This window comes from Dendropsophus ebraccatus, chromosome 1, assembly GCF_027789765.1.
Source record: "Dendropsophus ebraccatus isolate aDenEbr1 chromosome 1, aDenEbr1.pat, whole genome shotgun sequence".
Lineage (NCBI taxonomy): Eukaryota > Metazoa > Chordata > Amphibia > Anura > Hylidae > Dendropsophus > Dendropsophus ebraccatus.
Window position 1 is genome coordinate 61,031,745 of NC_091454.1, and position 16,814 is coordinate 61,048,558.

A 16,814-nucleotide genomic window follows, 5' to 3' on the forward strand; every position below is an offset into this window, starting at 1 on the left:
ATGTAGTATCACATTGTACTGTAGAGAATCACTACTAGACAGCCAATCAGTGCAGGCGCTTCAGTAATACTGGAGTTTTAGCAGTAAAATGGCCACTTTCATTGGTAGATCATCTAGCTATTTACATGCTCTGCAGATTCTGACTGTCTGTAGCATTGTATTTTGAGTCTGGTCTCAATTTACAAAGGTCCAGAAAGGAACATTGTATGTTGAAAATATTGTATCTTGAGGGACCACTCTAATGCACCCCTTTTGAAGTCAATGGAAAAATTTGCTGACAGTGCACACACAATGTAGAATAATAGCCATAATTGTTTACGACCGTCTAAATCAGGGGTGGGGAACCTTTTCCATGTCGAGGGCCGGTCGGGCATTTATAAAATCATTCGAGGGCCGCATACCGTGCGCAGCAGGGTAGCGTTGGTTTGCAGCACCCGGGGCAAGGCAAAGTATTGTTCCCCTAATGCCCCTGCTATTGTAGTTAACCCTCTGTGATGCCCCTTGTACCTGATGTGAATCCTTAGTGATACCCTGTAGCCTGAGTTAACCCCCCAGTCATGTCCCTGGTAGCCTAATTACCCCCCCCCCCCCCCACACCCAATGATGCCTCTGGTAGGCCTAGTTAATCCCCCCAGTCATGTCCCTGCTAGCCTAGTTAAGCCCCTCTGTGATGTCCGTGGTAGCCTAGTTTAGCCCCTCAGTCATGTCCCTGGTAGCCTAGATAACCCCCCCAGTCATGTCCCTAGTAGCCTAGTCAGCCCCCCCGTCATGTCCCTGGTAGCCTAGTTAACCCCCCAGTCATGTCCCTGGTAGCATAGTTAACCCCCCAGTCATGTCCCTGGTAGCCTAGTTAACCCCCCAGTCATGTCCCTGGTAGCCTAGTTAAGCCCCTCAGTCATGTCCCTGGTGGCCTTCTTAACCCCCTCAGTCATGTCCCTGGTGGCCTAGTTAACCCCTCAGTCATGTCCCTGGTGGCCTAGTTAACCCCCCAGTCATGTCCCTGGTGGCCTAGTTAACCCCCTAGTCATGTCCCTGGTGGCCTTCTTAACCCCCTCAGTCATGTCCCTGGTGGCCTAGTTAACCCCCCAGTCATGTCTCTGGTGGCCTTCTTAACCCCCTCAGTCATGTCCCTGGTGGCCTTCTTAACCCCCTCAGTCATGTCCCTGGTGGCCTAGTTAACCCCCCAGTCAGGTCCCTGGTGGCCTTCTTAACCTCCCAGTCAGGTCCCTGGTGGCCTAGTTAACCCCCCAGTCATGTCCCTGGTGGCCTTCTTAACCCCCTCAGTCATGTCCCTGGTGGCCTAGTTAACCCCCCAGTCATGTCCCTGGTGGCCTTCTTAACCCCCTCAGTCATGTCCCTGGTGGCCTTCTTAACCCCCTCAGTCATGTCCCTGGTGGCCTAGTTAACCCCCCAGTCAGGTCCCTGGTGGCCTTCTTAACCTCCCAGTCAGGTCCCTGGTGGCCTTCTTAACCTCCCAGTCAGGTCCCTGGTGGCCTTCTTAACCCCCCAGTCAGGTCCCCGGTGCCCTTCTTAACCCCCCAGTCAGGTCCCTGGTGGCCTTCTTAACCCCCCATCCCCCCCAGTCATGTCCCTGGTGGCCTAGTTAATCCCCAGTGCCTGCCCCAAATAAAAAAAAAAATAAACATCCCACTCACCTTTCCTCAGCTCCCACACTATCCAGGTCCTCTTCTCCCTCCTCTCTTCTGTGCCGGTCTTCTCCTGCAGGCGGCGCGCGGTGAAATGACGTCATCGCGCGCGGCCCGCAGGAGTCACAAGACGTGCGCCGCTCTGTTGGGGAAGGAGCCGGCACAGACACAGGAAGATGCTGTGTATGCTGGCTCCTGCCTCACCACCGCGGCGCACATGACAGGAGAGCCGCAAACCGCAGAAGACGTGTGCCGCTCTGGAGGAGAAGGAGCCGGCATACACAGCGTCCTCCTGTGTCTGGTAACTGTCACAGACACAGGAGGAAGCTGTGAATGCCGGCTCCTTCTCCTCCAGAGCAGCGCATGTCACAGGGGTGCCGCGGGCCGCATCCGGAGGTGTCAGGGGCCGGATGCGGCCCGCGGGCCGGAGGTTCCCCACCCCTGGTCTAAATAATGAACATGGTTGTTATTTAACTCCTGCTCTTGCAAAATATGTCCATTTTGTTCACATGTTCACACATTGTTTTATTTTCATTCAAAGTTAGGGCTGTATTTTAGTATTCTTCTAATGTGTGTGAACATAGCCCTAGCTTGTAATAATTTACAAAGAATTGTCATGTATGAATGAAAAGCGAACATCCATTGTTTACACTGCTGCAACTGTACAGAATACAGACCGGATTTATATCAGGAAAACGATTCCTATTTAATTGACATCTTTTATGAACAGGATGAGAATTTCGTATAGGGGAGGAACAGACCAAAGGTCTTTGAATTCAATTTTATTCCCCTTGAATAATATTTTCTAGTGTCAAAGGAAAGGAACAGCAATCCTATTCATGTTTATAATTTAACAATTACAAATCTTTTATAATATATTGAAAACTCTATATGACTAATGCTGAGTGTACGCGGTCTTCTGTATTGTGCAGCAATGGTTTCGTGCGGGGGTCTGTCAGGAAGAATGCAAGATTCTAAACAATTTCCTGTTGCTAATATGAGTGCAGCTATGTGTACATTTAGAATTTTTTCATATTCCTTTTTTTTTTCTTTTAATGCGTGTTTGATCGTAGAAGTACAGACGCATTATCAAAGTAAAGGTTAAAAAGCAACATTGTAGTAATACCCTAAATGCCTTTTATCCATTATCACCCGCATGTCATACAGTGTTATGTATGGGATTCTTAATTCCTTTTTGCTATATTTTATATCATGTATTAAAGTTTTAGATGGTTTATGTTTTTTTCTGAACATGTACAGCATTCGCAATCTGTGAAGCGGACAAGTGAGAAACAAACTGACTCGTATCGTTCTTCCTGATTTAAAAAACGGAGTTTGTGAGCAGTCATTCTGGGATATTAGAAAAATATACTTTGCTATGCCAGATGCCACCAATGAACCTGGTAGCTGACACTTGGGATCACTATGACTCTGTATAGCAGTTTTATGTAAACATTGTTAATTATTCATTGTATGAAAGTTTTATGTACAACCTGTTAATAATTATTTTCAGAGCTGTTACTTGGTCACTATGTGCTGGTATTATTTGGGCAGTGGTTTATACTCGCATTGTTACTGCTACCTACCCTAATGTGCATTGTTTTTGCAGTTTGCTATAGTATTGTTTAAAAAAACGGATGTGAATATCTTTGGCAAAAGCAATTACTTTAAAATATAGATACCACACTATATGGAACTTAAGGTCCCCTTACACCGTAGACTTTTGTTGGCCAAACCCACTGCTCGCGACAGATTCAGACGCCAGTATAAGGTGTACGGGGTGGTCTAGAATAACCACTACAGATGTTGGTGATGGTAGAGGTTAGCTGTGATGAAAAATCCCACCCAACCCCTTTATTCAGAGAGAAATTACCCCTCCCCATAGAGAATACAGTAATGATCGGCCGTGCTGATTGTTATTTTGTATGAGGAGGACGGGGGCTGGGCGGGAGATATAACTGGCCAGATGATCATTTGTCCGTCAGTTATTGAAAGTGTATGGAGGCTTTTATGATAAGTTCACACTTGTCATTTGAGCTATGTCACTCATATACATTGAAATAGAAGCAAAAAGATATTTACATTATATTGCAGGGTGTCAATAAAGTTAAATAGACCAAATATCCTTTACCTTAGTGAAGCAGACCAAAGTAGTAGTCACAGAAAGACTATTCGGTCTAATCCAGTGCTTCTCAAACTGTGGTTCAAGCCTCGCCAATGATTCGCCACCAAATTGTTGTTGTGGCCCAGCTAGTGCGGCAGGTTTCACAAAAGTGACAATAAGCTGCGCACTTTAATTCCTGGCTGCAACAGTCCTTTCATGTGTTATACAGTTAAAAGTTTGACAAGTCCTGATCTAATCAATATTATGTGTCAACACTTAGCGCTTGATTCTCGGTGACTTCAAAAGTTGGATGCCACCCTAAGGAGTCCTGGAGAGCATGGCCACAGTGCTAGATGGCTTTATCTATGCTTTCCTAGTAGCCCCAGGGCAGCATACACTTTGTGCAGCTGCGGGGAATCAAACGCCGAGCAGTTGGATAACATTGACAAACTGTAACATTTGGACAGGTTTGCATCATCACACAAGTGACGGTACAATTAATAGATGTGAGTATTTCAACACTATTTCTGTAAACCCTATGGTGGGGAGCAATTTACCTCCTGCCCTAGTTTATATTTACCACTAACTACTCCTTAAAGTGACTGTACCACCAGGCCCAGGCTGAAGCACTGGAGGAGGGCCGACCCACCCTTAGTGGGAGGAAACCCTAGCCCCTCTATGATAGGGTTCCATTGATTCTAATGGAGTCACATCATGGAGGGGCTGGGGTTTCTTCCCACTGGGGGTGGGTCGGCCTGCCTCCAGTGCTTCTGCCTGGGCCTGGTGGTACAGTCACTTTAACTATTCCTGTGAGTAAAAAAAATAGCAAGAAAAAAAAGTTTAAATGTAACCTACTAATTGTTTCCGATATATAAAACATTGTTTCCAGTTGGTGGCCTGTGGTTACGTCATGGATATATTGTAATCTTTAAGGTGCCTCTCTTTTTTTTCAGAGATGTGATGTCCATGTGGGCTCGCGCACAAGTAGAACATACGCTATTTGTTTTTCTTTGACTTGGAGCCTTCCTATAATGGTCGTCTCCTCACTAACACCACTTTCTAGCCTCCCAATGCGGCTGCTGTGCTTTGTGTTATTGCCCTGTGCATTATAGAGATAATTACGCCGAGAGAAGGAAAGGTCACCGCTCGCGCAAGTGTCTAATTTCCTTTGCCTGTGTAATTATATTTGTAGTTTTGCAAAAAGAGCAAGCTAGTGCTCCACAGCAGATGACAAGCCTGTTTTTCTATCATTTAGCCTGCCTTTCTCCGTACTTTGACTGAGCTGTATGTATATATGCATTTATATTGGGGGTCTGTATGTATAGCTGTTAAAAAAAAGGCATTGGTATAGAGCTGAAATGCTGCAAGGACTATGAATATATAGATTGCACATTTGTTTCCTTTGTTGTTCTTCAGATGAAGGTTCTTTGGTTCTCTACTTTAAAGGGAACCAATTAGCATTATTGTGCTAATATGGTTACCAGCTGCACAGTATGGATCTACTGTTCAGCCCCCAAGGCTCCCCACTTCTGCGGTGGTATCTTCAGATGGGGGGAAAAAGTAGTTTTATTCCACCACGTGAGGCCAGGAGAGGAGCAGCAACTAGTCATCATAGAGGGGATGATTGACAGGCAGAGAGGGAACTAACAGGTCTCTTTGCCTATCAATCATCCTCGCACAGCTTGCTGACAGGGAGAGAGCCATGACTAGTCACAGGTGTCTCCCTGCCCAGATGACTAGTTGCCGCCCCTCTCCCGACCTCACGCAGTGGATTAAAATTTTTCCTCAGTTAAGGCTACCGCCGTAGCCACTGCTGGTAGCCTTGTGGAGCTGCTTGGTAGATCTATACTGTGCAGCTGGGAATCATGTCAGCACAATCGTGTTGATTGATTCCCTTTTAACCCCTTAACGACATCGGGCGTAAACTTACGCCCTCGCGCCCTGGTACTTGGCGCATCAGGGCGTAAATTTACGCCCGATGTTTCCCCGATCGCTGCGTGTTCACACACAGCGGTCGGGGAAGATGGCCTGCTATAAATCATAGCAGGCCATCTTAGCTTCACGGCACGGGGGGTGGTTAACACCCCCCGTGCTTACGATCGCCGCTATAGGCTGATCAATTCAGATCAGCCAATAGCGGCGATCGGAACCTTTCCGGGTCATCGGCGACCCGATGACCCGGAAAAAAATGGCGGTCGGTGCTGTCCGAGGACGGCACCGACCGCCATTACTGTAAAAAGTAATGGTGATCGCCGTGCCACCGGCCCGATCGCCGTGAACGGCCGGCCGGTACCGGCCGGCCATTCACGGCGATCGGGCCGGTGGCACGGCGATCAGAGTCCCACAATATAGTAAATACCTGCCCTGGACCCCTCAGCTAGGCAGCCGAGGGGTCCAGAGCAGGTATTTGTACATTACTCACCTGTCCCGGGCTCCTGATCGGCGTCTTCCGGGTTCGCGGCATCCTCGTCTTCGTTCGGGTCTTTGGCTTCTTCCGTGACGTCACGTTCGGCTTCTCTCGGCTATTTTCGGCTCCAGCGTCGGCTCTTTCCGTATTTTGCGCTCTGCTGCCCTCTAGCGGCTGATATGTGTAATACACTTATCAGCAGCTACAGGGATGTTCAGAATTTTTTATTTTTTTTTTTCAAATTTTTTTTTTTCTATTTTCCGCACCCTATCGCCGCTGAGTGTTGATCAGCATCGCACGAAAGTGCGCTGCTAATCAGCAACTCCTCCTTTTTGGCGTAGGGTGTTTTTTTTCTATATTCTACTGCCACGGTCTGCTTATAAGTGCCGCACATAAGTGCGGCATTTATCAGCAACTCCTTTGTTGGCGTAGGTTTTTTTTTTATACTTACTGTAAAAAAACACGTAAAAAACACTACATTACACCACACTACATTGAATAAAGTTTGACACTACACCACTACATACCCCATATACTAATCCCCGTATAAAGATGGCCCCCTGGGTGTTTTCGGCGTCAGAGGGATACGTTATTATTACCTCCGACACCGAAACAGCCAGTGAGGATGAATGGGGGGTCCTTCGTTCCTCCATTCATCCTCATCATCCTCATCCTCCAGTGACGTGTCTGGGGGTAGTGTAGCGTACGCTGCCCCCCAGACACATCTTTTCCGCCAGTACCGTCCCAATAAGAGATGACGGTATGGAGTGAAATTCTACAAACTCTGTGAGCGTACCTTAGGGTACACTTACAGATTTCGGGTACGTGCACACTGCGGAATGGCGAAGGATAACCCTTCGTGCATTCCACAGCTGGCACCCGCCGGCGGACTGATGCAGGCATGTGTCTCCACCCGTGTCATAGAATCCATTCTATGCACGGGCGGATTCCATCGTCCATCCAAAGAATGAACACGTTGGACGGAGAGCGGAATCCGCCCGTGCATAGAATGGAGTCTATGACACGTGTGGAGACGCGCGCCTGCATCAGTCCGCCGGTGGGTGCCAGCTGTGGAATGCACGAAGGGTTATCTGTCGCGATTCCGCAGTGTGCACGTACCCTTAGAGTGTATGTAGGAAGGGACACCCGAATCCAGCCCCCAGATGCCCCCCCATCCTCGGAGTTAGTGGGAAGATCGTCCGGGAACTGATCTTCCCACTGCTGGATAAAGGTCACCATCTGTACGGGGATAACTTTTATACCAGCACCCCCCTCCTCTGGTCTCTCGCTGCCCTGTAGCTTGCGGCACGATCCGAACATATCAGAAGTAGTAATAGCGCCCTAATATTTAGCAGCCATGGAGCGGACCCAGCGCTTCTGGATATGAAGGACCCCGTATCGCACCAGGGCAACATTTTCCAGGTGACGTCCCCCACACTGGAGAAAGGGAGACCCCAGAAGAAGTGCAGAGTGTGGTGTAACAGGGGGATCAGGAAGGACAACATTTTCCAGTGTGACGCCTGTCCTGATCACCCCGGCCTCTGCATACTGGATCGCTTCAAGGTGCACCACACGTCATTGGGGTTCTACATTATCTAAATTCTGTCCCTTATTCCTATTTCAGGGGTCACGTTGATCCAGGGATTATTCTGATCGCCATTATGGAGTCGGGAAGGAATTTTTCCCCTGTGATGAGGCTACTGTCGTCTGCCTTACGAGGGTTTTTTTTTTGCCTTCCTCTGGATCAACACAGGTTGAATTTGATGGACACCTGTCATTTTCAACCTTATAAACTAATAATTGGCCTAATACCCCCAAAATAAATTAGAATTGTCCCTTTTCCCCAGCTAAATAGGTATGGCCGCCATTCCCATTAGAGGATGCCATGATGCAATTACAAAGCCTCTGTGCGGCCAGGACAGTAGAAACCCCCCACAAGTGACCCCATTCTGGAAACTACACCCCATAAGGAATCTAAGAAGGGGGGCAGCGGGGATATGGCCCCCTGGTGACGGCCACATTTGGGACGTGAAAATGAAAAAAATTGTATTTTTTATTTTCTCGGCACATGTTCTACGTAAGTGCCCGTCACCAGTGGGGTCCATATGCTCACTGCACCCCTTGTTGGATTCCTTATGGGGTGTAGTTTCCAGAATGGGGTCACTTGTCGGGGGTTTCTACTGTCCTGGCAGCACAGGAGCTTTGTAATTGCGACATGGCCTCCATCCTCCATTCCAGCCTCTAAATGGCGCTCTGTCCCTTTGGTGACTTGCCCTGTGCCCATATGGCACATTATGTCCACATGTGGGGTATTTTCGTACTCAGGGGAAATTACCCTACACGTTTTGTGTTCATTTTCTTTTTTAACCCCTTGTGGAAATGGAAAAAAATCAAGGCTAGACCAACATTTAGTGTAATTTTTGTAAAATTTTTACTCTAAATCATTAATCTTGTCATGTTTTTTCATTTTCACAAGGGGTTAAAAGATAAAAAAAACATTTAATGTGTAGAGCAATTTCCCCTGAGTTTGGAAATACCCCACATGTGGACATAAAGCGCCATGCGGGTGCAGGGTAAGCCTCCGAAGGGAAGAAGCGCCATTTGGTTTTTGAAGGCTGGATTTGGATGGAATGGATTTCGAGGGGCCATGTTGCATTCAAAAGGCCTCTGTGTTGCCAAGACAGTTGAAACCCCCCACAAGTGACCCCATTATGGAAACTACACCCCTCAGGGAATGTAACAAGGGGTGTAGTGAGCATATTGACCCCACTGGTGACGGGCACAAATGTGGAACAATGTGGCGTGAAAATGAAATATTACATTTTTTACACTATAATGTTGGTTTAGCCTTGAATTTATCATTTTCACAAGGGGTTAAAAGAGAAAAAAACACACAATATGTGTAGAGCAATTTCCCCCGAGTCCGTAAATACCCCACATGTGGACATAAAGCGCCATGTGGGCGCAGGGCAAGCCTCCGAAGGGAAGGAGCGCCATTTGGATTTTGGAGGTTGGATTTGGCTAGAATGGATGATGAACGCCATGTCACATTTACAGAGCCCTCCTGCTGCCAAAACACTGGAAACCCCCCACAAGTGACCCCATTCTGGAAACTGCACCCCTCAAGGAATCTAACAAGGGGTGCAGTGAGGATATGGACCCCTTGATGACGGGCACATTTGTGCCATGAAAGTGAAAAAATGAAATTTTTCCCTTTCACGTCACATTGTTCCACATTTGTGCCCGTCACCAGTGGGGTCCATATGCTCACTGCACCCCTTGTTAGATTCCTTGAGGGGTGTAGTTTCCAGAATGGAATCACTTGTGGGGGGTTTCCAGTGTTTTGGCAGCACGAGGGCTCTGTAAATGCGACATGGCCCTTGAAATCCTTTTCAGTGAAATTCAGCTTCCAAAAGCCAATTGGCGCTCCTTCCCTTTGGAGGCTCGTCCTGCGCCCCCTTGGCACTCTATCGCCACATGTGGGGTATTTCTGTACTCGGGAGAAACTGCGCTACACATTTTTTGTCTTTTTTTGCCTCTTATCCCTTTAAGAAAATGAAAAATTGAAGGCTAGAACGTTTTAGTGTAAAAAATAAATTTTTCTTTTTTCACGCCATATTGTTCGGAAAATCTGTGAAGCACCTGTGGGGTCCAGATGCTCACCGCACCCCTTGTTACATTCCTTGAGGGGTGTAGTTTTCTAAATGGTGTCCCTTTAGGGGTGTTTTTTAGGTTTTGACACCCCAGAGCCTCTGCCAACCTGAAGTGGTACAGTCAAAAATGACCAAATATAACGGAGGCGTTGAAATTCACTAGGCGCTCCCTTATATCTGAGGCTTGTGGTTGCGTCAAATAGCGCAATAGGGCCACATATGGGGTATTTCTATAAACTGCAGAAACGGGGCAATAATTATTGGGGTGCATTTCTCTGGTAATAGGTTTATAATTATGAAAAATATTGGATTACAATAAAATCTCTGCACAGAAAATTAAAATTTTCTAATTCCTTACACACTTGGCTTTTATTTCTGTGACTCCCCTAAAGGGTTTAAACACTTTCTGGATGTGCTTTTGCAGAGTTTGGGGGGTGCAGTTTCTGAAATGGGGTGCTTTGTGGGGCTTTCTAACATACAGGCCCCTCAAATACACTTTAAACCTGAACAGGTCCCTAAAAATATCTGATTTTGAAATTTTACTGAAAATTTGGAAATTTGCTGCTAATGTTTTAAGCTTCCTATCGTCTAAAAAAAATGAAAGATAGTTTAATAAATGCCGCCAACATAAAGTAGACATGTTGCTAATGCTATTTAATATATAATTTATGTGGTATAACCACTTTCTGTATACGCAAAGAAGTTTCAAAGTTGGAAAAATGCATTTTTTCACATTTTTTCACCTTATTTGGGTTTTTTTCATAAAGATTTGTTATGAGTATCGACTCCAATTTACCAGAAATGTAAAGTACAATATGTCACGAGAAAACAATCTCAGAATCAGCCGGATAGGTAAAAGCATCCCGAAGTTATTAATGACTAAAGTGACACTGGTCATATTCATAAAATTTGTCTCTGTCATTAAGGCCATTTCAGGCTCTGTCCTTAAGGGGTTAATGCTGAATAAGTAATAGGTCCATTCTGGCTTCAAAATGCATATCCACTGAACTGTCTGAAATCTGCTAGATTGACGCTCGCTTACGGAGCCTTTATTACACAGCTAGATTATTGTACAGCATCATTAGTGATATCTGTGCAGCCTTTTCTTTGGTGTAAAATAATGAATTTATATACTTACCTGATCACGTTCCCTGGTGTCCTCAGGCCTTGTCTGTGGGATTCCCGGTCTCCTTAGCTGCAGCTGACACTTCTGGCCCAGTCTCTAAAGTGACAGGACGTTCAGCCAATCACTTGCCACAGTGCTGTCCCGTCTCTGCTAGTGATTGGCAGAGTGGCTTGTCACTTCAGAGATGGGACCAGAAGTGAGGACTACATGAATAAACTAGCGATCATTCATGCTGCCCTGGCTGCATGATCATTAAGATGTACAATAGATTTTGTGAATAAAGACCAGTCTAGATGGGCAGTCTTTTACAGCACAGCTTCGGCTGTGTAATATGGCCTTAACACCATATGCCCTAAAAGAATTATTATATATATATATATATATATATATATATATATATATATATATATATATTCTTTGATTACAAGCATAATTTGTTCCGGGGCAGTGCTTGTAATCCAAATCTACTCTTAAACCAAAGCAATTTTCCCATAACAAATCATTGAAATGCAGAAAATAAATTCCTCACGCCAAGAAGGATTTCTTGTTTTGAATGTAAAACAAACGAAACAAACATTCAAAAACAGCTCAGTATGTCATGTTATAGGTTACTGTACAGTATAGCAATCAGCATGTGGAGTATAATGTATAGTAATATAGTCTATAATGCATAAACCTGAAAAAACAGCAGCAGTTTGTAGATACATGATGGAACTGCAGATCCCCATAACAGGCTAGAATAGAGAAGCAGGGCTGCTGTCAGAGGTCTGTGTGGTCACATGACAGCAGTAGGGAAGGGGTGTGTGTTCAGCATGGACCAATCAGGAAGAAAGAGTAACAGAGCTTTGCAGGAGGACAGTGACAGAAGCATTACTATACAGCAGTGTGAATGGCTGAGTGTAAGTGATGGCACATTGTAGCAGCAGTGTGTATAGCTGAGTGTAAGTGCAGGCACATTATAGCAGCAGTGTGTATAGCTCAGTGTAAGTGCAGGCACATTATAGCAGCAGTGTGTATAGCTGAGTGTGAGTGCAGGCACATTATTGCAGCAGTGTGTATAGCTGAGTGTGAGTGCAGGCACATTATAGCAGCAGTGTGAGTGGCTGAGTGTAAGTGCAGGCAGATTATAGCAGGAATGGAGAAGATGGGAAAAATAAGGGCTGACAGAGACTACCGGGAGCATGAAGGAATGAGCAGGACAGATGTGGGCACATAAATAAAGCACTCTCTGTCCGGGGAGTGAGGGGTTACAGCTATGAAGAGACTACCTCCACAGCCCTGCCCTCTGATGCAAGCCCCAGAAAGCGTGTGTATATATATATATATATATATATATATATATATATATATATATATATACATATATATATATATATATAATGTATATGGTTTTTTTTTTTTGTTTTTTTATTATTGGTTTGTTAATGAACTTGGTAGCCAGACAGCCTTCTTTGGCCATAGTGGCACTGTAGATTTAACCATTTCCCCATTTTTGACAATGGTTAATATTCTGTCCATGATAGAGAAGAGACTGATTTATAGTGTTTTCATGTGGATAGTGACGTATCATTCTGAACTATAGAAAAGCTAGCAGTAGGGTAAAGTATAGCTAGAGGTCTTTCTAGGTTAATAAAATAAAGCGAGGCAGTGACCCAGATGCTGTGTTGTAACAGATGATCCGTGCTGAAAACACAGACTTGGTCAATCCAAATTGAATTGTAACCTCAATTTTTATTTGGGTTTAAAAAAAATCTCTTTTCTTAAACAAATCAGTGTTTTATAGCAGCTCAATGGAATTACTTACCAAGTGTCTGGATTCCCTAGACATATAAATTAGCCAAAACCAGACTAACTAGAGCCTTAAATGTATTTCTGAGCATAAAACAGTTCATAAAAATGCAACCTTCCTCTACAGTCTAAACGTATCCAGTTTATAGCTGACATGCCAGCGTCCTCTCTTACATATACTTCTGGTGTAATTCTATTATTTTAGCAATCCAATCCTTTAAGAACGTGTATAATTAAAATATAAATTATGGCTAGTATTTATGCCATTTATTTAAACACAGGGGGGCAGTGCCTAGAGTATGTGTTTGGCCCTAAGGGTTAAAGTGATAGATACTATTGATTACAATGTGCTATGACTGGAACAACATGGAACACTGTGGTAGCTGATTTACTGATAGAGCTTCCATGTTACCCTCCCGTATGGCTCATCTTTCTGTCCAGCCATTACACTGTTGCCTCTATGCATTGTCTGTTCATTATACTGTAGAATAAAATTTAAAGAAAAACCTGGCAGGTTGAAAAGGAAGTCCAATTTGCAGGCATCTTTTTATTGAGTAGGATAAGCTGAGCAGATTGATATATAGGAACTAATATAACTTGTCGTCTATTCATGTAAATCTCTACTCTTTCTAAGCTAAGTTCTGCATGGGCGGTCCTATTCAGTGATTGACAGCTCTCTATATGCGCAGAGAATTAACAGAGATTTACACGAATTAGTCATGAGTCCTGCAAAATCCTAAAAAACTATATTAGTAGTCTGCTCACCTTCTAAGATGTGATGCCAACTGCCTGCATTTTCAATCTGGCCTATTCCCCTTATATTTATCACTCACACCGGTAAAACTCCCCACAGCGCTGCACCCTCTGTATCCCCTCCCTTTTCTCTGTCTACCCTCAGACCCAAGTTGTACCTCCTGCCAACAATCTGGGATTAATAACCTCTGTACCCTAAACCTACTATCTCCAGAGCTTGCAGTGGGGGAGGGAGAAGAGAAATGAGTCAGACCCAGTGAAGGTCTAGGGAGGGTCACGACTGCTCACAATGGATCACATTGGTAATGGAGTTGGTAAAAATGGAGGCCGTGATGCTGGAGTGAACAGAGGATTTCTTTTCAACTTAAACTATATATTACCTTTTTTTTATTTTGTTGTTGTTTTGTTGTTATTAGATAAAATATTGAATTATGCAGATGTTAATGCCTTTATTTCTCCGATATAGTTCATCCATCCCAGGAGCCAGGCTGGTTAGAAGGGACGCTCAATGGGAAGACTGGACTTATCCCTGAAAATTATGTGGAATTCCTATAGCTTTATGTTCCGCCAGCAATCCTACGCTTTACATGGTATCCATGACAACAGCTGATGGTGTTGAAGATTATCTCTCTATGCCTCCATGAATTACAGGGTGAAGGACTTTTCACTACCTGTTGCAGTGAAAATGTGTGTATAGCTCTGTACATGTTTGAAATGATTTACAGTGGTGAAATGTATGCAGAAGTGCGAGCATTTTATGTTTTATTATTTTTTTAACTCTTAGCAAGGGACCATTTTATGTTTACTGTTATTGTACTGTTTTAATTCACTGTACTTTGTAACCACTAAATGTCGTCAATAAGTATGTATACTTTGCTGGTCTGGACTAAACCAAGGAATATTGCGGGCTGCTTGGGCAACTTTCTTAGACATTTCTAATGTGTTTTTATATATGCAAAATCAAACACAGCTTGGGTGCAGATTTTAAAGCTCTCACACTTTTCAAAGCAATGAACTCCTTTTTTTTAGAACATAAAACAACATAAAAATATTTAACCTAAGTTTTTGCTATTTATTTTTACCTATGCATCTGTAGCGTCTTAGGCCTCATTCACACTTTCAGTGATTTTTCTGGGTCGCAAAACCTCCCGCAATTTTTTTTTCTTTGTGATCCGAGGAAAATCATCCATTACTGCATCAGTTTCTGTAAATTTGAACAGTACTAGTTTGCATAGATTTGATCTGCATTTTTTTCACGGATATCCTGCATGTGACATACATGTCCGTAAAAAATATGGATCCCGTAGACTTCTATTGGTAATCCGTACCGCAGTAACAATCCGCATTAGGATGCGTCCTTTTTTTATGGAGCGGATTACGGATCGAAATTAAAACGGACTTTGTAGCCCAATAGAAATCAATATGCTCTAAATTGAACCGTGACTATAAATCTGCATTTACTGAAAACTTTACGGGACGTGTGAATAAGGCCTTACATTGACAGTCAAGTGAAACAATCAGGTCCTGTTAAAACAAAACAAACAAACAAAAAAAAACTGTGATCTGTGCTGCTGTTATAAAAGCCCTGGGGGGTAGGGGACTGTAAGATAAAGAAAAATAAATCTGGGAATGCTTCTTTAATACAATATTTTCCCTTTAAATGTGTTAAACTAATGCCCCATTGCTTATGCACATGAGATAAAGAATTGTTCCATTAAAGGGAATGTGTCATCAGAAAATGACTTATTGTTTAAATGTTTTTTTGTTAAACATATTTTTAAGAATTTTCCATTTTTCTATCTATATTCTAAAATAATCCTGAAATCTTGTAGTTTGCACTTTTACCACTGGGGCTACAACTAAGCTGAGACTTCCTGTTGTCTCTGTGGTGATAAGAGGAGGCTGCTGTAAAGTTATCTGTACAGAATTTCAGCAACATGTGACACCAGTAGATGGAGGAGACAATAGCAGCTCCCTGTGGAATGACCTCTTCAAAGGTCACAGAGCATGCTTAGAGATGTTTCGCATTCATCTCAAGGGAACAGGCTGTCTATTGTCGTCTATGTCCATTAGTCTTGCTCTAAAGCATGTCACTTAATGCTGTTAAAACACCAAGGCAATATTGCCACCCCCATAACAATGTACAAAAATTTAAAGAAACTGATTAGAATAAAAGAACTAATTTTTGTATTAGACTCCAATGAGTAAAATTTTTGTAATATTTGGTGACACATTCCATTTAAGCATTTTTCCCAATGGCTTTATTCCTCAATTATTAGCTCCAGTCTGGCATTTCAGTTATACAATGTGAATCACACTTTGGCTTCAATAATTGCAATTTCAAAGCACAAATAAATGACACGCCGACCAGCCCTGTAGGTGAAGAAATAAAAGTGCTATGGTTTTTAGAAAGCGAGGAGGGACATTGCATTAATTTGACCCGGGCATCTGGACATCAATGACCTCGGTCATGAAGGGGTTTAAACAGAGAACAGGCCATAAAGCAAAGACTGAGAGTTCTCCTCTTTTCAAATCAATTCTTGGTTTTAATTTCATCAATCGCAATTAAAAACCTGAGTGTGTGAACATACCATCACACGCTGGTTGTTAGCTAATCTGTGCTGGAGATAGTTGGTACAAGTTTATTAAAAGGTGCAGGCTTCTTAATATATATAATTAGAGATGAGTGCAAGTCGAGCAAGCTTGAGCCTGATCATTCGGCATTTAATTACTGGTGGCTAAAGGAGTTCAATGCAGTCCTAGGGTGTCCAGGAAAACATGGATACAGCTTGTATGCATATTTTCCAGCAATCCAACCACTTCAGCCACTGGTAAAAAAAAGTTAAACAATGGGAGTTGAGCATGAGTTGCGCTTAGCTGTAAATCTGATACATATATGTGGCTGTTTGTGCACCACAGACTGAAATCTATGGTAGCTAGGAGCTAAAGTAGACCTCAGCTATAATTTGTCTAGTGGTAGACCCTGCCCTTTACTCTAAGGCACACTCATTTTTTTGTTTCATAAGTGGCGAGGGTGGTGCAAAAAATCACCACTGATCCAGCAGCGTCATTATTTTCCAGATAAGTAAGGGTGGTTTACGGCATGTCCAATAAATCTTGCCATCTAGTGTCAAATATAATAGCAGAACTTTATAGTTGAGGAACAATCTTGACTTTGATTGGCAACTTATAATGAACCCCTATGTTCTGTTTTCTGATAAAAGATTATTTCAAAGCACTTGTACAATGTCACAAAAAGGCAGAATTGTTAGGTAGGCCGTATCAGTGTCCATCAAAAATCCATGTAACACAAAATACTAGAATAGGTCTCAGTACG

The 16,814-nt window shown here is 43.6% G+C and overlaps 1 protein-coding gene across 2 annotated transcripts in view; it reads left to right on the plus strand.

Moving 5' to 3' along the window:
* Positions 1 to 14,248, plus strand: part of ARHGAP26 (Rho GTPase activating protein 26) — a 270,292-nt gene extending 256,044 nt beyond the window's left edge. For both annotated transcript variants that reach the window (XM_069971820.1, XM_069971829.1), the window contains one exon: positions 13,944 to 14,248. In XM_069971820.1, the coding sequence (XP_069827921.1) occupies positions 13,944 to 14,032 (89 nt within the window). In that variant the 3' untranslated portion in view covers positions 14,033 to 14,248. The remainder of the gene's footprint in view (positions 1 to 13,943) is intronic.
* The last annotated feature ends 2,566 nt before the right edge of the window (positions 14,249 to 16,814 follow it).